The following is a 25,595-nucleotide window of genomic DNA, read 5'->3' as shown; positions in this document are numbered from 1 at the left end:
ATGCATGGAGTGGCAAAAGCCCTTATTTTCCTAGTTATCACAGTCCCATAATTATCTCTTCAAACACTTCCCAGGAAGTGAGGCAATTACAGACTGTCTGGGAGTCACTGACTATGTCCCAATTCGCACACCATATTCCCTATGTAGTGCAATAGTTTTGAACAGAGTCGTATCGGGCCCTGGTCAAAAGAAGTGCACTAGATAGGGAATAGGGTGCCATTTGGGCCACAGACACTGGGCTTTAGACCATATATGGAGAGATGAAGACGGGTGACGCCAAACCAAACGAAGGTGCGTCAGACCTCAGTCAGCAGCGTGCAGGGTCACACACACTCTTTGTGGAAAATGACACATCTCAAAACAAAGGCACACACACACACACACACACACACTCAGTCTAAAAGAGGAAACTACGTATTTTACTATAACCTTTATAAACCTCATCTGTTACTACAACCTCATATCGGGGCTGCAGGAAGCCTAGTGGTTAGAGCGTTGGGCCAGTAACCGAAAGTGTGCTAGATCGAATCCCCGAGCTGACGAGGTAAAACTCTGTCGCCTCTCTCAGCCTATTGTGGACAGTCTGAGCACTGATGGAAGGATTGTGCGTTCCTGGTGTAACTCGGGCAGTTGTTGTTGCCATCCTGTACCTGTCCCGCAGGTGTGATGTTCGGATGTACCGATCTTGTGCTGGTGTTACACTTGGCCTGCCACTGCGAGGATGATCAGCTGTCCATTCTGTCTCCCTGTTGCGCTGACTTAGGCGTCTCACAGTACGGACATTGCAATTTATTGCCCTGGCCACATCTGCAGTCCTCATGCCTCCTTGCAGCATGCCTGAGGCACGTTCACGCAGACGAGGGAGCCTGGGCATCTTTCTTTTGGTGTTTTTCAGAGTCAGTAGAAAGGCCTCTTTAGTGTCCTAAGTTTTCATAACTGTGACCTTAATTGCCTACCATCTGTAAGCTGTTAGTGTCTTAACGACCGTTCCACAGGTGCATGTTCATTAATTCTTTATGGTTCATTGAACAAGCATGGGAAACAGTGTTTAAACCCTTTACAATGAAGATCTGTGAAGTTATTTTTACAAATCATCTTTGAAAGACAGGGTCCTGAAAAAGGGATGCTTCTTTTTTTTCTGAGTTTATTTAGTATTTTTGGTATTGTTTTAGCTGTTGTGAAAGCAGAAGCTACAATAGACAAGAACAGAACTATATGAATTTAAAAATGGCACTCATAGCCTACAATACACACAATATAACTAGGTTAAAATGCTATAACCTCATATGTTACTATAAAGTAATCTGTTACTTTAACCTCATATCTGCAGTAGCTGTTAGTATAACCGTAATAACCTCATCTTTTCCTCTTCTCATTGTTTTCTCACTTTCCACTTAGTTAGATGCTTCTAGTAGAACCATTTGACTGCCACAAATGGAAAAACAGGCAAATGTCAAACAACAACCAACCAATTCCTTCCTGTTGGTGGTGGTGGTTGTTAAATGTAAGGCACCGGTTTTTTTTCTGGTCAGGTCACATGGTGTAAGGGTACGTTTTTCCTTACCACAATTATCCCCCCCGGACCAACTCTGGGGCACCATACCAACAGCACCAGATATGATATGTGTAGTTGCTCTCAAAACAATGTCGTTTTCTCGCGGATCTCTTGGCCCTAGTTATATGTCCCGGCGGGTCGCTATAACAGTTACCAGAATCAGAGAGGGCTCTGTTGGAGTCTGCAGGCAAGCTGTCGAAGGTGGCTTTAACATTTACTCACCAGAATCAGAGAGGGCTCTGTTGGAGTCTCCAGGCAAGCTGTCGGTGGAGGCTGTAGGCAGGCTGCTGCTCCCCAGGCCACGGAGACTGTTGGTCAGGCTCTCGACAGAGCCCTGCTGGCTGCAGTGGTCCAGCTCCACACTGCTCTGGCTCATCTTACCAGACACCCTGCAGAGAGCGTAACAGAGGATATTACTCTGGGGGATGATGTTTGGTGCCTTATCTAATTTCCATAACCAGGAAGTTAACACAACGGCTTCCCACCATTAAAAATAAATGACCACTGTTATCAAAACCGTCTGATGATCAAACACCTAACAAAATGTCTCTATTGCAGCTCTCAACAATAACAGACAGTGTTCGCTCTTACAACTTGTTAAACCGAACATGTTAGTTCTATTGTGTAATTTCAGCGAACAGGTAAAGTGTGTGTGTGTGTGTGTGTGTGTATATGTGTGTGTGTGTGTGTGTATGTATGTGTGTGTGTGTGTGTTGTGCTGCCTGTCAGTTTTGCTTCAGGCTGAGAGACGGTTCTTTACAATCTATCATTGTCTCTGTGAGCCAAACATCTAGTTTCCCCTCCATCTCATCTAGATATCTCAACATATCTGGATGTAAATGAGACGGTTCAGCCACTACATGAGGTAAACTGCCTCCACTCTTCACAAGAACACATGAAACGTCAGATACTAGTCTCACTTCCCCTTCGGAGAGGAACACTCTTCTGGCTGAGTGAATGCTTGTTATTGTTGTGTCTCTTAAAGGAAAAATTCATCAAAAATCCTTTGGTATTTTGTTCATTCGTCCACTATCGATAGAGACAAAATGTTTTGCATGTCAGCATCAGGTTTTCAAGATATTGAACTTTCAAGAAGCAAAGTGTCACTTGTCAGATCATCATGAGATACATTTTGAGACTGTATCAACAGTGCACTAATGAAAAAAAAGACCAAAAAGATAGTTTGAGTGTAGTTTCCCTTTAAGATAAATAATAATAATATAGTCTTCTCAGTGCCAAGTCATGAAAAAGAGACAATACATATACTTCCTGGAGCTAGGGAATAATAATGACTTTTTTGAAAATGTCTTCCACTTTTCCATTAGAGTAATTTCCCTGCCAACATCCTACACTGTACCCTAAACATATAGAGGAATCCATGTTTTGCTTTCCCATGCCATGATAGCTCCTATCTGAATGAAAAGGAGCCCCTAATACCCTCTGGGGGTAGTTTTCCTAATCATGTAGTCCAATTAGGCTGAGTGACAGGCTAGGCAAATCTGAATCTCATTGCTATTCAATTGCTTCATTCTAGCTGGTTAATGGGTCAAACTGAGCATAGCCCCGGATCCTTCATCTCAGCCCAGATTGACTGGCTCTATTGCTCTATCCACTAGGTCTTTAAACTTCAATCACAACGTAAATCCCCTCAACAAACAGCAGTGCAGGTGTGTGTGTGTGTGTGTGTGTGTGTGTGTGTGTGTGTGTGTACCCTCATACATGAGCAGAGCAAAACCCACGACCATTTGTCAGACCAAACAAAGGCGTATGATGATGAGACGGTGGAAATGAGGCGGAGACATATGGCAATAGACAATGTGTGTGTGTGTGTGTGTGTGTCGTCTCATTTGTATTGTAGGCTATAGCATAAATCACCTTCAAAAATAAAATTGCAGTGTATGGGGTAATCCATCTCCATTTGTTTGGAGCTCAGTACTTACAACTAATATGTAATAAGTAAACAACAGTGCTATGGAACTGTTGACACATATCATTTAAAGAAGCATCAGGGTTGAGGGTGAGTTACGGTCTCACCGGCTTGATATAAAAAAAAACATTTCCTGAGTATATATTTTTTCAAAACCTTGTTTCTTATGATTTATTTTTTTGATGGTCCTTTTTGCCATTTATGAATTTATTTATTCATCTTTATTTAACCAGGCAAGTCAGTTAAGAACAAATTCTTATTTTCAATGACGGCCTAGGAACAGTGGGTTAACTGCCTGTTCAGGGGCAGAATGACAGATTTGTACCTTGTCAGCTCGGGGATTTGAACTTGCAACCTTCCGGTTACTAGTCCAACGCTCTAACCACCCCATGCCGCCCCATGAATGTGTTATTCAATGCGTTTCTATGGGCTTTAGTTGTACATTTCTAAATATTTCCAATATTTGTTTTCTTTTTTGATACCTAAAAAGGGGTCCTAAAATTCAAAATCCAATAGCTAAATGATCCATAATGTCCCTTTTAATTTGTTTTATTCCATGTCAGCTTAGCACTCCCCCAACATCTTAGACTCTAAAGAATGTTAAAGAGAATGGCTAGCTAGTACCTGGGTGACTTTAAAATAGGCCGCAGTCTCCACCACCTCTCCTGTCTGATGGTCGTGTGAATAATAGTTTTGATAAAAAAGGTTATTTTCCCAAACAATAACAATCTTTGAAACCTCGTTTATCATGGCATTGCTTCCATTAGATCTTCAGGTAGATATCTTTCTGATAAATAGCCAGTGCTAACAGCCTGTTTGAGTAATAGTGTACATTCACATCATCATCATCTCACGTCTAACATCAGATCAAGATAATAATAGCAGCTGTTTCATCTCTTTCAACCAGCACTATACTGTAACATATAGCATATACACTGAGTGTACAAAACATTAGGTACACCTTCCTAATATTGAGTTGCACTGCCTCAATTCGTTGGGGCATGGACTCTACAAGGTGTTGAAAGCGTTCCACAGGGATGCTGGCCCATGTTGACTCGAATTCCTCCCACAGTTGTGTCAAGTTGCCTAGATGTCCTTTGGGTGGTGGACCATTCTTGATACACACAGGAAACTGTTGAGCGTGAAAAACCCAGCAGTGTTGCAGTTCTTGACACAATCAAACCGGTGCGCCTGTCACCTACTACCAAACCACCTTCAAAGGCATCTTTTCTCCTGGCCATTCACCCTCTGAATGGCACACATACACAATCCATGTCTCAATTGTCTCAAGGCTTAAAAATCCTTCTTTGACCTGTCTCCTCCCTTCATCTACACTGATTGAAGTGGATTTACCAAGTGACAACATTAAGTGATCATAGCTTTGACCAGTATTCAGCTGGTCAGTTTGTCATGGAAATAGCAGGTGTTCCTAATGTTTATAAATTCAGTTAATACCACTACTACTGGGTAACATATATAAAAAAAAACATTACTCTCCCAGGTCATGAACATTTCCATTGAACAATGAAACAAAACAATTCAGACAATTGTATGCCTGAAAGAGGAAGTGGAATAGGGAATAGGACCAGGGAAGGACAGCTCTGGCTGAAATAGATTACTGAGAACATGATTTCTGTTTACAGAGAAAAGGGTGACCTTGGCAAGTAGCAAAGAGTGGTTGAGGATGATGAGGGTTAGATACAGAGTGGTTGAGGATGATGAGGGTTAGATACAGAGTGGTTGAGGATGATGAGGGTTAGATGAGTAATCAAGTACTCAAAACAGACTTCAAAGCTCAATCTGTAACCATTGACTATTTGGTGGAATGTGCTTTGTGGCTGACTGAACAGGCAAGTGAAATTTAGTCTCAAAGACAACGTTAACTTGTTTTGACTCTCGTCAAATTTTTTCTACTTGTTTATTACATATATTATTTCGTAATACAATCGTTTTATACTAGTGCATAGCACTTGGAGCAACCTAGTTACATATATAAATAATGACCTATCCCAGCATATTAAAATAAGACAGTTGCCAACAACATAAAACTCATCTTCAGGTGCACTTCAATCTCGATGGGCAAACAAGCCTATATTTGATGTTACCATTTATACCACAGTAGGCAGTAGTACTATAAAAAGGTACCTTCCCTTTAGTAGACGTATCAATAAGTCGTGACCTACATCACAAGGCGCAGACGGCGAGGCTTTGAGTTGAATGTGGTGATGATGTCATCACAATCCAATGGATCTGTCAGTTGTCGCTCTAAAGACAGCAAACTGAAGTGGTTGTCACTGATGTGTGATGATGATTTTTTTTTATCCTAGTTGTTGAGAAAAGACTCTCCACACTGCATGATGTCATTGGAAGTGTGACAATGATCCTTAACAGAGAGTTTATATTAGGGAGAATATCATCAGGGCAGCTGTCAAGTACACTCATTATGGAGGAAAAGTCACTCTTTCCCATCTTCATTTTGCGACTCAACTGCTGAATAAAAAACGTGAATTCAGCATCCTCACTTGATATTGCATAATGATCGCATGTGGTCTTCAGCTGCTCTTTAAGGCCGCAGGTTTGGGATTCTTTGGAAAAGGAGGCTGCCGCTTGCATGATCCCATATGTGTCTTCTTGAAATCTTGAGTTTAACGCCGTAATCTGTCGGTCTAGAATATTGTTCCATAGTTGCCTCAGGTCACTGTCACTCTTGATGCTGGATGTTTTCCCTAATGAAGTTGTGACTACACTGTCTGCCAATTTTACAGGCAGTGTTCAACGCCGTGACACGCTCACATCCCAATTACTAATATCAAGCTTAATCATCATCTCTTCAGTTAGTATAGAACTTTACCAAAGTCTCCCCCTGAGTTCTCTGAACGTAGAAAAGCTGCTTTTGAGGACTTCAATTAAACCAATACAGTCCGTCACAGATAATGTAGAGCTTTGTAATCCCTTCGTAGCAAAATCACTAGTTTCAAACAATTTACTAAACGTGACTAACAGGAATAAAAACTTATTCTGGATTTGATGTAAGAGGGCATCGGCTTCTAATGTGGTTTGTCCACAAGCCTCGGAAAACTTGCAAGAACCTCTAAAAATGACATCTAGCTGTAACAGCACTTCACTCACTGACACTGATTTTTAACTCCAACGTAAATCTGTGGATCTTCCTAGCTCAATACATGGTCTATCGGGATGCAACTCTTTCGGTTCTTTTATGAATCCAGCATGTCTGTGGGATCCACTCATAAATGTGTGTAGCTGATTTACTGTGTCAAACAAAAAAGGTACTGACATGTCCCGACACTTTTGCTGCGGTGCACAGAACCAAATTCAAAACGGTGGGAGTTGAAATGCACATATATCGCTTGCTTAAAAGGTTTGCTTTAGTAGGACATGTACCCCTCTGTTTCCTGACATGACTGAAGCGCCAACGAAACATAAACCCACATCATACCACCCTGCATACCACTGCTGGCTTGCTTCTGAAGCTAAGCAGGGTTGGTCCTGGTCAGTCCTTGGATGGGAGACCAGATGCTGCTGGAAGTGGTGTTGGAGGGCCAGTAGGAGGCACTCTTTCCACTGGTCTAAAAAAATATCCCAATGCCCCAGGGCAGTGATTGGGGACACTGCCCTGTGTAGGGTGCCGTCTCTCGGATGGGACGTTAAACGGGTGTCCTGACTCTCTGAGGTCATTAAAGATCCCATGGCACTTATCGTAAGAGTATGGGTGTTAACCCCGGTGTCCTGGCTAAATTCCCAATTTGACCCTCAAACCATCACGGTCACCTAATAATCCCCAGTTTACAATTGGCTCATTCATCCCCCTCCTCTCCCCTGTAACTATTCCCCAGGTCGTTGCTGCAAATGAGAATGTGTTCTCAGTCAACTTACCTGGTAAAATAACGGATAAAAACACAAAAAAAAACAGAGTGGGATCCAACTCCAAGGGGTTGCAACACTTCCAAGTATTTTCAGAGAAATTCCTTGTGTAGACAAATCAGCGGTTTCCATAAACCCAACAGCTTTATCTTTAAAATCATTCCAGCATGAATGTATCGGATGCACACAGCAATAAGTTCAGGTTTATATTCATCTGCTGGTATGGCAAAATACGTGGGAAGGCACAGAATGAACTTCATCTTTTATCCTGCACAGTAACAATGATGCTGCACACTCCAGCAACTCGTTCTGAATTTCGGGGCTCATAAGCGTGGCATTGCGAGGTATCTCATTAAGCCTGTTTTGTACATCTCCAGAGCATGATGCTGCCACCACCATGCTTCACCATAGGGATGGTGCCAGGTTTCCTCCAGACGTGGCGCTTGGCGTTCAGGCCAAAGAAATCAATCTTTGTTTCATCTGACCAGAGAATCTTGTTTCTCATGGTCTGAGAGTCTTTAGGTGCCCTTTGGCAAACTCCAAGCGGGCTGTCGTGTGCTTTTTAGTGGAGGGGCTTCCGTCTGGCAACTCTACCATAAAGGCCGTCTTGGTAGAGTGTTGCAGAGATGGTAGTCCTTCTGGAAGGTTCTCCCATCTCCACAGAGGAACTCTAGAGCTCTGTCAGAGTGACCATCGGGTTCTTGGTCACCTCCCTGACCAAGGCCCTTCTCCCTGATTGCTCAGTGTGGATGGGATTCCAGCTATAGGAAGAGTCTTGGTGGTTCCAAACTTCTTCTATTTAAGAATGGAAGAATTGTGTTCTTGGGGACCTTCAATGCTGCAAAAATGTTTTGGTGTCCTTCCCCAGATCTGTGCCTTGACACAATCCTGTCTCGGCACGCTACGGACAATTCCTTCAACCTCATGGCTTGGTTTTTGCTCTGACATGAACTGTCAACTGTGGGACCTTATATTGACAGGTGTGTGCCTTTCTAAATCATGTCCAATCAATTGAATTTACCACAGGTGGACTCCAATCAAGTTGTAGAAACATCTCAATGATGATCAACGGAAAACAGGATGCCCCTGAGTCTTAATACTTATGTAAATAAGGAACTTATGGGACTTGTTACAGCATTCAAAAGGTTGCTTGTTCAAATCCCCGAGCCGACAAGGTGGAAAAATCTGCAGTTCTGCCCTTGAGCAAGGCAGTTAACCCCCAAAACAACTGCTCCCCGGGCACGGATAACGTGGATGCCGATTAAGGCAGCTCCCCACACCTCTCTGATTCAGAGGAGTTAAAATGCGGAAGATGCATTCAGTTGTGCAACTTCCCTTTCTCCCCAGAGTCCATGCAACTCATTATGGCAAATTTTACCATAACAAAGGGGTTGAATACTTACTGACTCAAGATATTTCAGCTTTTAATTTACTTAAATTGTAAACATTTCTAAAATCTTAATTCCACTTTGATTTTATGAGGTATTGTGTGTAGTAGGTCAGTGACACAAAATCTCAAATTAATCAATTTAAAAATGTAGGCTGTAACAAACATTTTGGGAAAAAGTCAAGTGGTGTGAATACTTTCTGAACTGTAAATATTAATATCCATAGGAGATCTGTGCTGCTATAAACAGCAATAGAGAAGCCATCTCCTAGAATTATACATAATGACATTATTATACAGAACATTCTAACTAGGGTTCCTGTATTCATTAATGTCTCAGAAAATCCAATACATATCTAGAACTGACTGTTGTTAATCAATACAGGGAAAGCAGAGTGAATGTTATGAAGTAGTAGTAGCAGCATAATCAGCATCATCTTCCTCCTCCAATATGCTACCCTCCCTCTATTGACCTAAAAAAATAGCCTTCCTGTAGCCTCCTCCCAAGCATCACTTCAGCATCAACTAGCTAGGCTGTTAACTAAACATGGTGTTTGGGAACCACTGTTCTAGCCTAACTTTTTATAGTGCCGTACCCCTTACAACATTCAACCTCCAGCTACATACCCCCTCTAGGACCAGGGTCAGCACACTCAAATGTTTTTTGCCGTCATTGTAAGCCCCCCCCCCCACCCCCACACACTATACATTTATTAAAAACATAAGAATGAGTGCGAGTTGTCGTCACAGCCCGACTCGTGGGAAGTGACAAAGAGCTCTTATAGGACCAGGGCACAAATAATAATAAATCATTGTGCTCTTTATTTAACCATCTTACATATAAAACCTTATTTGCTCAACAAAAATTGTGAATAACTCACCACAGGTTAATGAGAAGGGTGTACTTGAAAGAATGCACATAACTCTTCAATGTTGGGATATATTGGAGAGAGCCTCAGTCTTAAATTATTTTCCACACACAGTCTGTGCCTGTATTTAGTTTTCATGCTAGTGAGGGTCGAGAATCCACTCTCACATAGGTACGTGGTTGCAAAGGGCATCAGTGTCTTAACAGTGCAATTTGCCAAGACAGGATACATTGAATATAGTTCCGGAGAGTCCCTGTAATCCTAGATTCAGATCATTCAGGTGAGAAAAAACATCACCCAGATAGGCCAGTCGTGTGAGAAACTCATCATCATGCCAGCGGTCAGACAAGTGAAAATGATGGTCAGTAATGAAAGCTTTAAGCTTGTCTCTCATTTCAAATAAATTGTGTCAATAGTTTGCCCCTTGATAACCAGCGCACTTCTGTATGTTGTCAAAGCATTACATGGGCTCTGCCCATATCATTGCATAATGCAGAAAATACACGAGAGTTCAGGGGCCTTGATTTAACAAAAGGTAACCATTTTTACTTTAGTGTCCAAAACGTCTTTCAAGCGGTCAGGCATTCCCTTGGCAGCAAGAGCCTCTCGGTGGATGCTGCAGTGTACCCAAGTGGTGTCGGGAGCAACTGCTTGCACGCGCGTTACCACTCCACTATGTCTCCCTGTCAAGGCTTTTGCACCATTAGTACAGACACCAACATGAGCAGCAGCTACGTTTGGCTACATACGGACCATTAGTGGAATTCCCAGAAGAGAGTAATGGTGAATGTGATTGGATGTTAATTATTTGACTAGGCTACCTGTATTTGACATTGTGTTGGTATTTAGCTGAACACTTGATGGTTTCATTTTATTTTTGGCAGTGAAACAAGGCTACTCAGGCGAGAAAATATAAAAATGGACTGTTTGAAAATGTGAAAAAAATAAATGTGAATCACATTTTTATTTTTTCGTACCCCCAACGGCATTGCGCGTACGTACCCCAGTTTGGGAATACCTGGGCTAGAGGATAGAAATACAACGTTAACACAGCCTAATGAGCGTTACCTGCTGTGGAGAGTACTGAACTGCACAGTGACACAGTACTGAACCGCACAGTACTGAACCACAGTGACACAGTACTGAACCACAGTGACACAGTACTGAACCACAGTGACACAGTACTGAACCACACAGTACTGAACCACACAGTACTGAACCACACAGTACTGAACCACAGTGACACAGTACTGAACCACACAGTACTGAACCACACAGTACTGAACCACACAGTACTGAACCACACAGTACTGAACCACAGTGACACAGTACTGAACCACACAGTACTGAATCAGTGACAGTACTGAACCACACAGTACTGAACCACACAGTACTGAACCACAGTGACACAGTACTGAACCACACAGTACTGAACCACACAGTACTGAACCACAGTGACACAGTACTGAACCACACAGTAAATCTTAAAATCAAAGTCTGTCACGTGCGCCGACTACAACAGGTGAAATACAGTGAAATGCTTACTTACAGGCCCTAACCAAGAGTGCAATTTTTAAGTAAAAAAATACGTATTAGGTGAACAATAGATAAGTAAAGAAATACAAACAACAGTAAAGACAGTTAAAATAACAGTAGCGAGGCTTATTACAGTAGCGAGGCTATATACAGGCACCGGTTAGTCGGGCTAATTGAGTACTGAACCACACAGCACTGCTCGCACACTTTCTCTTTATAGCCGAGGGGCTCTATTCAGTCTGTCAAGCAGAAGTGTTACAGATACCGAGATAGAAATGTAACGGTCATTTCGGATTGAGCCGAGATACAATTTCATATGATCTCCGTGGGCCTAGTGAAGAATTGTCATATCACTTTTATCATGTATTACGTTTTAATGAGGCATCAACACAACCAGTCGTGATGTTTTCATCCGATTGTCAAACAAACAATCATTTAAAAAAAGGGCGCTCCTGTAGGTTACCCGCACACGTTTGTCCACTCATAAAATAATTCCAGCATCAAAACAGTGCACTGTGCATCCGCAGTTTGATGAATAGAAAGAGACATCTGTTACAAAACACCTAAATGTGTATTATGTCATTCATACACAATTGATGCGTCCACTGCGGTCCCCACATCCTCCGCCTTGGCGAAGTGTTCTCGTCAAACCACAATGCAATTTGGAGCATGTGCCACCCTGGCCTCAAGTCAATTTGCACATTTTTCATGCAGCTGACATGCGGTAATGTTAATAGTGTAATATAGTTATTGACATTTTCTGTTAGTAATTGTGATAGGCTCACGTTTAACTGGTACGGCGTACCCCCAATATTTATTTTGCCGGGAAGCCGTACCGGACCGGCTTATTTTCTCCTGTACAAATGCGGATTCTCTTGCTGTTGCATGCAGGGTAGTTATTATACTATGGTAGAAGAATAGTGACCATTGTTTCATCAAGGGGCGGGTCACATGGACAAGGCGGCGGGTCACATGGACAAGGCGGCGGGTCACATGGACAAGGGACGGGTCACATGGACAACGGGCGGGTCACATGGACAACGGGCGGGTCACATGGACAACGGGCGGGTCACATGGACAACGGGCGGGTCACATGGACAACGTCCTTGCTGCCAAGGATATTAACGTACAGCCACAGGGTTCTCCTTCCTTCCCTCTTTCTCCCTCACGATTTCTGAGTTCTCAAGGACTAGTCATGCTACCCAGATGGATATATCCCATTGAACATTCAGATACACCCCTACATCCTTCACCCCATCACCTCCAGCTCATCAGATGACTAGGGCTGATCCCAAATGGTACCCTATTCCCTAACCCTGGGCTCTGGTCTAAAGTAGTGCACTATAAAGGGTATAGGGTGCCATTTAGGAAGAAACCTGTAAGCTCCACATCCACAAGCCATGGAGGAATAAACCTGGGAGGGAGGGGTGATGGCAGCCTATGTAAATCAGACAGGAGATGCCTGTGTCTATCTGGGCAGCTGGCAGAAGGACATGGTTTCACACACAGTGCTGGAGGGCCAGGAGTCAGAGAGCAGAGAGGCTGCCTGACCTATGAGGAACGTCAACACTTTTCTGATGCATTGCAGTCACTTCAAATCAATACGTCCTTCAACTTGAAATACTGTCAAAAGTATGGCATCGCATTAAAAAAAGTAAACATTGGCCGTTGATTACATCACTGAGTGAGGTCGCAGATTATTATAATTATTATGGTGAGGTCGCAGATTATTATAATTATTATGGTGAGGTCGCAGATTATTATAATTATTATGGTGAGGTCGCAGATTATTATAATTTTTTTTATAGCAAAATGGGGTCGCAGAGAAAAACTGTTTGGGAACACCTATTGTAGACAGTCAGCACCATATAAGCTTCTGTAAGTTACAACCACTTTATGCAATACACAGTACCTGTTACTTGGCATCAAATCACTGTCTACTCTCGAGCAAGTCAAAAGCAGTAGACAGATGGTCAGGCTAAAAGGTGTCAATCAGCTCCTACCGGAAACCATTATTAGTTGGTTCAAAAGCTCTGTAAAAGGATTCAGCTAAAAGTTTCGTACAGGACCTCACACTGAAGTACCAGCGAAGGTCCAGGACATCCGACATGATCCCAGATCTGACGGTCGCTTTCAGTCCATGAAGTAACAACTCTCTCTCTCAACAAGAGACGAGTGTATTTAAAGTGTCTCGCCACAGGAAAAGCAATGTCACCTGCTTGCCAGGAACAGTTTGGTAGTTGCCCCATGCAACAATCTGCTCTTCCACTACCCCACTGAAAACACCCTCGTCCTAGAATATTGGTGCTGAGCGAATAGTGCTTTTTGAAGTCGGTTCGGATTCGTTTAAATTATTACAAAATAATCATGGTTTTCAATTTTGATTACTTACAACAACAAAAAAACACTGTGCATTGTGGGTTGAATGTTGTAAAACAGAAGAAAACAATGAACATAAGTAGTGACTGCCCATTATCACTTATTAACCATCATTTATTCACATTAATAAAATGTAAAATGCACAACTGAAAAATATGTTTTATTTGATGAATGTATTATTTAATTCCAAGTCATCAGCTCATCTCTATAGAGCTGCTGTCTGACAAAATCATAATCGGTCAACCTCTAGTGTATATTACATCTGTTTTATTTGATGAATGTATTATTTAATTCCAAGTCATCAGCTCATCTCTATAGAGCTGCTGTCTGACAAAATCACTATTTAGTAGTTCATCAAAGTAAATAAGGCTGAATACCAACTATCAATCACTTAGATAATGTATTTTCAGGTAGCGATACCTCACCAAGCAACTGCTTTCTCAATTGCGCATGCTGCGTAAAAGAAACAGACCGGACAAGTAGGCGTGCAATGGATTATGGTCATTGTAGTTCGTTTAGCACAGAAAACGTGGTAATTATGTAAAATATTGGCCTACATCGCACAGTTCAGGATTGATACAATTTATCTATAGAAAAACTGAAAAAAAACAGAATGAAATGGAATTCAAATTATTGAACCAACATGGTCCAACAAAAAATAACCAACATTTCCGTTAAATGCTCAGCACTACATAATAAACACACTATTTGGGGTAAGACTGTAGGCCACCTAAACGGTTTGGACCAACTGTCACTAAAGACAAAAGGACTGGTTCAAAAGTATCACCTAACAGGAGGATCTCACTGTGACCATGTTTGTTTGGTTCCTCACGGTGATCAAAAGAACTGTGATGCAGCCATGAGAAGGATAGATTTCTGAACCATATGTTTCTTTAAATGATTCATCACACAAAACGCTGCCTCGTTTGTGTTTGGTTTGCCCGTTTTCCTCCTTCACATCCCTGTGGAAATGCCACCGTATCACTAGTTGAGTCTTTTCCCTATATAGTGCACTAAACTTGACCAGAGCACTATGGGGCACTGGTCAAAAGTAGTGCACTATATAGGGGGGGGGGGGGGGGGGGGGGGGGGGGGGCATTTGGGACACACTACACTGTATGTTTGTCTTCTACTTCCCTGTGTTACACTGTTCTCAAAGGCCTTTCTAAGACACTGTCTTTTTGGGATTTAGGTCTGTTCAAGATGTTTCCTGAATGTATTATGTGAACTGTGAGGTTGAATCTGCTGCCATGTTAAAAGGACACTTCACTGTAGTCTACGTGACGGCTGAAGCAGCTCCAGGGCGTTTGTTTAAAGACGATAAGCTTTCTGGCTTGGCCCAGGCAGGTCAGACCAAGACTACAGTATTACCCTCAACAGTTAAGCTCTGGGAAAACAAATAAGATCAGACTACCCAAAAGCAGGACATCGCTAGGGCCCGTTCTCACATGAGTCTCTAGAACGTGTATTACTACAAGCGAAGCAGCAGCAGCATGCTAGCAATGTCATAATATCAAATGGGAGAGAAGCTTACTAGTATTACAACCCAAATAAAGGTCTGGGAAACACCATCAGAAACAGCGGTGACAGTGTTCGCTACAGCCAGCCAAACGCCATCAGAAACAGCGGTGACAGTGTTCCCTACAGCCAGCCAAACGCCATCAGAAACGGTGGTGATAGTGTTCCCTACAGCCAGCCAAACGCCATCAGAAACAGTGGTGATAGTGTTCCCTACAGCCAGCCAAACGCCATCAGAAACAGAGGTGATAGTGTTCCCTACAGCCAGCCAAAACAGGAGCTGTTGCCAAGACCAATTAGTTTAGTTTCTAATGTCAAATAATTAAAAGGAAAAAAAAGTCACTGGGATTTTTTTATTGGGATCATCTTGATGCCTGAAATGATCTTACTCCCCAATAACTTATATATTATTAGGCTAAGTTAGACATATTGTAACACACACAAGAATAGCACCACTACAGCTTCCCTGCAGGTTAAAACAAAGACATTAGATGTTGTTGAGATAGTAATCTACATAGTGAACCAGCACAGCCTTGTTGATCAAACGCCTGCATCTCTGAAAGGACTTGAGGAGTACACAGTTGTATTCTAAACCCTACAACACACCCGATAAAGCAAGGCTTATTTTAAAAAGTGCCCATTTGTAGTCAACATGCTGGCGAACTACACTGCTCAAAAAATAAAGGGAACACTAAAATAATACATCCTAGATCTGAATGAATGAAATATTCTTATTAAATACTTTTTTCTTTACATAGTTGAATGTGCTGACAAAAAAAAATCACACAAAAATGTATCAACCCATGGATGTCTGGATTTGGAGTCACACTCAAAATTAAAGTGGAAAACCACACTACAGGCTGATCCAACTTTGATGTAATGTCCTCAAAATGAGGCTCAGTAGTGTGTGTGGCCTCCACGTGCCTGTATGACCTCCCTACAACGCCTGGGCATGCTCCTGATGAGGTGGCGGATGGTCTCCTGAGGGATCTCCTCCCAGACCTGGACTAAAGCATCCGCCAACTCCTGGACAGTCTGTGGTGCATGTGGATGGAGCGAGACATGATGTCCCAGATGTGCTCAATTGGATTCAGGTCTGGGGAACGGGCGGGCCAGTCCATAGCATCAATGCCTTCCTCTTGCAGGAACTGCTGACACACTCCAGCCACATGAGGTCTGGCATTGTCTTGCATTAGGAGGAAGCCAGGGCCAACCGCACCAGCATATGGTCTCACAAGGGGTCTGAGAATCTCATCTCGATACCTAATGGCAGTCAGGCTACCTCTGGCGAGCACATGGAGGGCTGTGCGGCCCCCCAAAGAAATGCCACGCCACACCATGACTGACCCACCGCCAAACCGGTCATGCTGGAGGATGTTGCAGGCAGCAGAACGTTCTCCACGGCGTCTCCAGACTGTCACATGTGCTCAGTGTGAACCTGCTTTCATCTGTGAAGAGCAAAGGACGCCAGTGGCGATTTTGCCAATCTTGGTGTTCTCTGGCAAATGCCAAACGTCCTGCACGGTGTTGGGCTGTAAGCACAACCCCCACCTGTGGACGTCGACCTCATACCCTCATGGAGTCTGTTTCTGAGCGTTTGAGCAGACACATGCACATGTGTAGCCTGCTGGAGGTCATTTTGCAGGGCTCTGGCAGTGCTCCTCCTTGCACAAAGGCGGAGGTAGCGGTCCTGCTGCTGGGTTGTTGCCCTCCTACGGCCTCCTCCATATCTCCTGATGTACTGGCCTGTCTCCTGGTAGCGCCTCCATGCTCTGGACACTACGCTGACAGACACAGCAAACCTTCTTGCCACAGCTCGCATTGATGTGCCATCCTGGATGAGCTGCACTACCTGAGCCACTTGTGTGGGTTGTAGACTCCGTCTCAAGCTACCAGTAGAGTGAAAGCACCGCCAGCATTCAAAAGTGACCAAAACATCAGCCAGGAAGCATAGGAACTGAGAAGTGATCTGTGGTCACCACCTGCAGAACCACTCCTTTATTGGGGGTGTCTTGCTAATTGCCCAATAATTTCCACCTGTTGTCTATTCCATTTGCACAACAGCATGTGAAATGTATTGTCAATCAGTGTTGCTTCCTAAGTGGACAGTTTGATTTCACAGAAGTGTGATTGACTTGGAGTTACATTGTGTTGTTTAAGTGTTCCCTTTATTTTTTTGAGCAGTATATTTGTCTCCTTCTGGTTTAGGTCTATGAGTCAGAAAGCTTTATGTGTAGTAGTGATCTTAAGCCCTATGGTCTAAACAGTACAGGGGAAAATGTCACTAGGTTATTCTATACAGTCATGTCTGTGCATAGATAGGCCACAACTTTCTCACAGTGTCAAAAATATTATAAAGTGAATTACAATCTAAGATACATTAACATCTTAGTTAAATGCAGATCATTGACAAGGTTATCTTTGTGTGTGCCTGTCAGTGTCAATGGGACAAAGGCACAAGGACTCTTTTACCAGTCCCATCTATTGTGTGATGGCCAAAACAAATTTACAATGAGACAAGGAATATTTTTTACAGCCCATGATGTTCTTGAAATGACAGTGAAAAGTTAAGACTACTACAAATGGAACAAGGAATGCATTGAGACTTGTTCCGGAACAGTCTGAATGATCCTTAGGGTTCTAGACTGAGAATGGAGGCTGATACCAGCTGAATAATCTCACTATGAAAGGAGAGATCACAGTAGGCAGTCAGCCCTCAAGTTGCATCACTGCAAAAACAAGGGAGCATCGTTTAATCATCACACACAGAGAGAGAGATACAGAGAAGTGTTAGCGAGCAAGAGAAGTGTTAGCGAGCGAGAGAAGTGTTAGCGAGCGAGAGAACTGTTAGCGAGCGAGAGAGTTTTTTTTGTTCGCTTTTGTTTATTTAATTTGCTTTGGCACACGTTTCCCATGCCAATAAAGACCTCTTTGAATTGAATTGACAGAAAGAGATTAGAGGTCGACCGATTATGATTTTTCAGCGCCGATACCGATTATTGGAGGACCAAAAAAGCTGATACCGATTAATCTGACATTTTTTATTTATTTTTTATTTATAATAATGACAATTACAACAATACTGAATGAACATTAATTTTAACTTAATATAATACATCAATAAAATCAATTTAGCCTCAAATAAATAATGAAACATGTTCAATTTGGTTTAAATAACGCAAAAACAAAGTGTTGGAGAAGAAAGTAAAAGTGCAATATGTGCTATGTAAGAAAGCTAACGTTTTAGTTCCTTGCTCAGAACATGAGAACATATGAAAGCTGGTGGTTCCTTTTAACATGAGTCTTCAATATTCCCAGGTAAGAAGTTTTAGGTTGTAGTTATTATAGAAATTACAGGACTATTTCCCTCTATACCATTTGTATTTCATTAACCTTTGACTATTAGATGTTCTTATAGGCACTTTAGTATTGCCAGTGTAACAGTATAGCTTCCATCCCTCTCCTCGCTCCTCCCTGGGCTCGAACCAGAAACACAACGACAACAGCCACCCTTGAAGCAGTGTTGGCAAGGGAAACAACCACAGGCTCAGAGCGAGTGACGTTTGAAACGCTATTAGCGCGCGCTAACTAGCTAGCCATTTCACTTCGGTTACACCAGCCCCATCTCGGGAGTTGATAGGCTTGAAGTCAAAAACAGCAGTCATAAACAGCGCAATGCTTGACGCACAACGAAGAGCTGCTGGCAAAATGCACAAAAGTGCTGTTTGAATGAATGTTTACGTGCCTGCTTCTGCCTACCACCGCTCAGTCAGATACTTAGATACTTGTATGCTCAGTCAGATTATATGCAACGCAGGACACGCTAGATAATATCTAGTAATATCATCAACCATGTGTAGTTAACTAGTGATTATGATTGATTGATTGTTTTTATAAGATAAGTTTAATGCTAGCTAGCAACTTACCTTGGCTTAAAGCCTGTTACGCGAATGCAGTAAGGTTGCAAGGTTGGTTCCCAGGGCTGACACTGAAAATCTGTAATTCTGCCCCTGAACGAGGCAGTTAACCCACCGTTCCTAGGCCGTCATTGAAAATAAGAATGTGTTCTTAACTGACTTGCCTAGTTAAAAAAATATTTTATAAAGGTGTAAAAAAAATAATAATACAAATAAAATTTTAAAAAATAAAATAGGCAAAATCGGTGTCCAAAAATATTGATTTCCGATTGTTATGAAAACTTGAAATCGGCCCTAATTAAATCGGCCATTCCGGTTAATCGGTCGACCTCTAAAAGAAATAGACAGTCAAGACAGACAGAACAAGGGCATCAACCGTGTGGCTGCTAAGCTGAAAATATTCATCAAAACACAGTTGAGATTCCCCAAATAGTCAGTGAATACTTAATAAATCAAACAGCAAAAACATTTAGAGTACAAGGAATATTTAAATGTATATATTTAAATATGTCCACACTACATTAACCAAGTGTTAATACCTTATTTTATACAGCCTCGCATGACTGTATCCACCTGTGGAATAGTAGCTGTAGTGAGTGACTGGGACCTGGTGGCAGGTTAAGGCCAGTAACCGAAAGGTTGCTGGTTCAAATCCCCGAGCTGACTATGTGACAAATAGGCCGATGTGCCCTTGAGCAAGGCACTTACATTAACCCTAATTACTCCTGTAAGTCACTCTGGATAAGAGTGTCCTGTTAAACGATTAAAATGTAAATCACATCTAAAAGATGAAATACCCTTTGAAGTTGAACAGAAATACATTTCCCCCATTAGGAAATGAGAATCCAATTCATGATGGATGAAGTTCATTACTGTCGTGCTATAAAGAATTACACTAGTGCTGGCAAGCAGCACCATGCAGTACACTGGGTAAGTGAGGAGTCTAAAAACCAATAATGAACATTACAAATTAAAGTCATTTCTGTCATGATACATTACGCTCACTTAAAATATTGTCACATCAATACGGAGTAGCCATCCATTTCCAACTGAAATCACTGAATTTAATGACAACACTGTAGATTAAATGGGTAAACTATACAGACAAGCAAACCTACTTTGTCAAGAGTGAAGTGATCTTCCAAAAGCCCATTCATTTTCAATTTGTCATACATGGCCTGTCTGTTTCTCAACATCATTCATGCTACACTCTCAGGAATACCACCCAAAGCTCAGTGTGAATAAAATACAGGTACCGTATATCACAAAAGAGTGACTAAACTACAAAGAATCACAAAACTAATTCACTACAGTAGAATGACTGATGTTCATTCTACACTGTCTGGAATGCCATCCATAGCCCGTAGCTCAGTCAGTGTTTAAAACCAAAAGGCCCAGGTTCTTACCTGTGGTGTTTCTTAGGGGGAGGGGGTGGTGGAGTGGGGTCATGGCTTGAACTCTTCCCCTCTGCTGAGAGCTGCTCCGTGCTGGAGAGAGACGACGGAGTCGACTTGGCCAACATGCTCCCGCTATGTTTGCCCTCCTCCGCGCTGCTGCAGCCTGCCTGCTTCTGACTGGCACTATTGTTGGCCGCGGTGCCTGGTAGGGTCTGGGTGCTGCCCCGCTGGCCCTCGCTGCCCTGTGTCACCCCCGTGGGTCTCCAGTCACTGGCGTCTCTCCAGACAGCCGCCCTATTGATGAGCCCTGCCACCCTGCTCTGAGAGGCACTCTCCTGAGCATGGCCCTCCTCTGTCTCCTCTTCCTCCTCCTCGATCCGGCCCTCCCAGTTCCAGGGAGTGGTATGGAGCTTGTGCCTCCGGACCTCAGACGAGGCTGAGCTGTGGGGCTCCATCTGGGACTTCACCTGCACCTGGACGTCCCTGGAAGACGGTGATAAAACCAGAGTCTGTATGCTGAGCTCAGGCACCGGGGAGATGCTGGAGGTCCCTGGGAGCGGTTTGGGCGATCGGTTGTTCCTCTTGGGCGGTATAGGGGGGCTGTTCTGGGGTTTGGGCTGGAGGGAAGCAGGGAAACCTGGGGATGATGTCTCTGTTACAGAGGAGCTGGAGGGCCACTTGAAAGCTGGGCTTCCGGGGTTGCTGAGGGCCGTGGGGCTGAAGTCAGGCCACTGGGTGCTGACGGCCGAGTCCGGGCTGCTCAGATAGAATGTTCGGTTGTTCTCCTCAGTATGAGCAGCCCGGACGGTTATCTTGGCCCTCTGGTTCTGACCCTCTTCTGTGAGCTCCACCTCCAGCTCGGAGTGCTGTTTTTGGGCATGGACCTTCCCGTTCCCTCCTCCAGCGCTCTGAGGCCTCCTCTTCCTCTTGGTGCTCTCAGCATAGATGGGCTCTGACGACAGCGTCTGTCCGTCTGAGGGAGAGCTGGCTGACGAGGCTGAGAGGCTCTGAGGAGTGGGACTATCTGGCCCAGCCAGTCCGAAGCCATCCGGCCCTGTGAGAGAGTCTGTGCTGCTGCGATAGGAGCAAGAGTCTGACAGAGACAGAGTACCAGGCTCGGAGACGAAGGAGCCGGTTCGGCCTCCTCCACAGGACAGGAGGTTGTGCCCTAGAGGCCCCGGAGATGCCCCTGAGCCCAGGGTGGTTAAAGATGGGACGGGAGAAGTACTGGACTGATTGGTGTTCCCAGACGTAAGGCCCCCATTACTAGGGGCTGTTGTGGTGGTGATAAGACCGTTACAGATGCCGTTACCAGCCGTTGTTGTTACCGTGGCAATGATGTTGATAGCAATACCCAGAGGTGCTTTCACTTCCTGGATGGCCTGGACTGTGGAAGACCCTCTAGTGGTGGTCACCATGCGGACGCCGTGCCCGTTGCAAGTACTCTTGGTGGTTTTGGTAGTCTTGGTGATCTGTTGCCTGTAGGACGAGTCACTGTTGCTATTCCCTTTCTCCTTCAGACTGTGAGGCCCTCGGCTGTGTCCGTCCTCCTGGGTCACTAAGACACTGCTGATGATCATACTAGAGTCCTTCTGGAGGGCTGACGGGGACAGAGAAGACCGGGGGCTGATAGGACCAGGGGAAAAACGGCTGCAGGGGTAGTCTATCTTCTCAGGGGTTGTAGTACTCTGTAGTACGGCCTCCCTCAGGGCCTTGTTACAACCTTTACTGTCTATGTAGATAGGGGACAGGCCCAACATCTTCTTAAGGCCCAGTCGTTCCACTGGACTCTTCAGATTGTCCTGAGGGGAAACAAATTGAGGGGAAATATAATTCATGGTTATAGAAAGCATACAGACATTATTGAATCACTTCACATTAAGTGACTCTAAAACCTACGGGTTTCATTCTAGATGTACTTAGTTCAATGCAAAGGCATACAGTGTCAAACATTTGTATTTGAGTTAGTGAGAGCTAACCTGTTCTATGTTGAGGTCTGCCAGCATCTCGCTGGAGTCAGGGAGCATCATGGTGGGGCGAACGGCGATGGTGGGTTTGGAGTAGGGCACGGTCACTCCCTCCTCCTCCTCCTCCTCCTCTCCCCCCAGACTGGTCCTCAGGGCACCACAGGGCACTGTGCTGCCCCCAATGGCACGGTGGGCGCTACGCGGATGGAAGCAGTTCTTACACGAGCCGGGTTTCCACACGTGTTCTGAAAACTCACCGCAGGCCGACATATTTGTCCGAAACGTATAGTTGATGTCAATGTAGGTGGGAGATGGGATGATCCGACATGGTTCGTAGTTGTACAGAGAAGCCTGGTATCACATGAAACCCTGCAGAGAGGAGAAATCAGAATAACATTGTCTATAGAATTGTATTTACTGTGGCGAATCTCATTTTAAAAGCACTGTTTCTTATCGGAATTCCTTGAGTTAATCAATAACTATCATAATGCTATTGAGAGCACACATTGTTTGAGCTGAACATAACAGTGGTGGTTAAGAACAAGACAAGTTCATTCTCCAATAGGTGGCCCAATGGAACAATTTGCCCCGGAGGTGATTTTATTTATACCATTTTTATTATTGGACATAAAAGACTAAAAATCACCAGGAAATCAGGTCAAAGTGATTTTAATTTAAGAAATCTGTTCCCACTCATAAGTAAAGCAATATGTGATCGTATCCCAATGTAATTAAGGTTTGAAATTATTCTGTTTTTGTCAAATACTATATTGGTTGGGATTCTTGTGGTCACTTTGCAGTGTACATGTCCACCCCCCCCGACCATCCGCTCAAGGATGAATCGGCCTGAAGCTGGATGAAATTGGGGACTCGTAGTTCACAGTGTTTCCCATACCCATTTCAACAGATTTGTCAACCTGGAATCCCAGATCCCCTACAGGTACACACCGAGACAACAGTCAGACAATCAGTCACCTTTCTAGACTTTAACCCTCAACATTACACCATTCAGTTCTGTTGAATTACGAAATACAACTTCATTCATATCAATGCAATAAAAATATCACTTTTAAGGAAAAGGTATTTGAGAGTTGGTTGTGGTGTTGCATAATGATCAGTACTTGACACCCACTGATGAAAAGCACAAGGTGCAATACTCGGTTGCATCCTAACTGACACCCTATTCCCTACGTTGGTTAAAAGTACTGCACTAAAAAAGTATGGCAGTGAGCCTAGTGGTTAGAGCGTTGGACTAATAACCGGAAGGTTGCAAGATCAAATCCCCGAGCTGACAAATGTAAAAATCTGTCGTTCTGCCCCTGAACGAGACAGTTAACCCACTATTCCTAGGCCGTCATTGAAAATAAGAATTTGTTCTTAACTGACTTGCCCAGTAAAATGTAGGGATTAGGGTGCCATTTTGGGACACAAGCCCTTTCCCCTGGTCTCCCCTGCCTAACAGAACTAGCATTATGTCTGGTTCAGGAAGCACCACAGCTGTTTTACTGCAGAGTAAACTAGAATAGAAAGACTACAGTAAACACCTCAGGATAATGATGTGTGTTTCATTGGTTCCCCAATAATATTCTATGGATTTAATTTTCCCAGTGATTCTAACAAATTACTTATGGCCAAATCCATCAAGTGTCTGAATTTGTGTAGTCATGTGTTGCCAGGAAGTTTAAACTATACCAGGCTTTAACCTCTGTAGTAAACTCAACACGCTCCACCACTATCACTACACTGCAGTGTTCTTTGTAACTTCAGATGCCTCTGAGCTCTGTCCTCGTTCCCAGGCGTCCTAAATTAGAGGGTCCTACTTTCTGTTGAGCCCACGTGACCCCCAGGAACATAAAGGCGTTTAGAATGCAGTCTCCTGTTGTAGAATGCCTCAAACATCCCAGAGGTCAGAATGCCTGGAATGTGGAGAGGCGCAAGTGTCAGACCACCACACCAGCAGCTCTTAACACCTCTCCCTGTGCAATTCATGTTAGAGACTGGAGGACGGTGAGAAAATCAACATGACTAGAGGGTTTGTCTGTCTTGTTTCTCCTAGGTGTCCCCCTCTGTCTTCACACAGAGCTAAATACCTTGGAAGACAAGCCTTGGAAATGGCACACAGAAGTACATATCCCCACCACCTAAAGTCATTAATAAAGCAATACAGGGGATGTAGCCTTATATAATAAGGTTACTCATTCAATTTCAAACACCAGAAACTGGTATTGATTTTGTAGCATTATAATATCTAGGGACAAACTATAGACATGGTTTGTAGATGAAGGGGAGTTTCTTGACTTAGTGAGATGCATGTTTACACCTACAGCATAATCTGATATTCCTTTGTTGTTGTTTCTCTGACACAATAACTATCTGGAAACCACTGGAAACAACACTGATTGTTGTTTCAACTGTAGCCTATATTAAAATGTATGACTGATAGATGTATGGCACATGGTCTACTTCTGAATGGTATAGACAAATATGATCTTTTCCATTTTCTCATCAGCTTGGGTATCTACCCACAGTGCACTTGGAAAGCATTTAGACCCTTTTTACTGAACACTTATGTAAATGAGATATTTCTGTTTTTTTATTTCTAAAAACCTGTTTTTGCTTTGTCATTATGGGGTATTGAGTGTAGATTGATGAGGGGAAAAATATATATATTTTAGAATAAGGCTGTAACTGTGGAAAAGGTCCAGGGGTCTCAATATTTTCCCAAACGCACTATAACACCCAAAACAAAAACAAGCCTGGACATGTGGTGAGAAGGAGTTTCATGTGAGGCTGATGTCCATTTCTCCAGCTCCAACACCTCCAGAAATGAACATGACCAAATCCTCACACAGATTCTGAGTGTAGCCTACGCTCTTTCTTCCTCAGTAAAAAAAATAAGACATTTCTATGTAGGCCTAGTCCTGTACTCTGAGACTAACATCTATATACACGAGTACGGCCAGATGGTCAAGAGTCATGACACAAATTCAAGTCTGGGCTTTCTGTCATATAGCTGTTAAGAAATTCAGAAGTCAAAATGGGAAAACAATTTTAAAAAAGTGATCAGCAGCACAAAGGTGACCTGCTGCATGGGTCTGGGTCAACTTTGTGTCATTCCGCATCTTGGGGACATAATAAAAACCATCTTTGTCTCCCTGAGTGCCAGTGTGTAATCAACTAGTGTTGCCTCTGCGCTGTAGTCTACCCCCTGCTGTCTCGCCCTGGCATGCGATAACAGAACAGTGTCTGGAAGCAAAACTG

General features: G+C 43.4%; 1 protein-coding gene across 2 annotated transcripts in view; it reads right to left on the bottom strand.

Moving 5' to 3' along the window:
- LOC139422719 (inactive tyrosine-protein kinase PRAG1-like) overlaps positions 1-25,595 on the bottom strand; it is a 36,370-nt gene that overhangs the window by 9,540 nt on the left and 1,235 nt on the right. For both annotated transcript variants that reach the window (XR_011635751.1, XM_071174028.1), the window contains exons 2-4: positions 22,347-22,703; positions 20,377-22,169; positions 1,778-1,944 (exon numbers count right to left, since the gene is read on the bottom strand). Coding sequence is in view for 1 of the 2 variants with exons in the window: in XM_071174028.1 (XP_071030129.1) it covers positions 1,778-1,944; positions 20,377-22,169; positions 22,347-22,604 (2,218 nt within the window). In the remaining variant the exon portion in view is untranslated. The remainder of the gene's footprint in view (positions 1-1,777; positions 1,945-20,376; positions 22,170-22,346; positions 22,704-25,595) is intronic.

This window comes from Oncorhynchus clarkii, chromosome 12 (assembly GCF_045791955.1).
Source record: "Oncorhynchus clarkii lewisi isolate Uvic-CL-2024 chromosome 12, UVic_Ocla_1.0, whole genome shotgun sequence".
Lineage (NCBI taxonomy): Eukaryota > Metazoa > Chordata > Actinopteri > Salmoniformes > Salmonidae > Oncorhynchus > Oncorhynchus clarkii.
The sequence above is the reverse complement of the archived record's forward strand: the minus strand, read 5'-3'. Positions and strand labels throughout refer to the sequence as shown.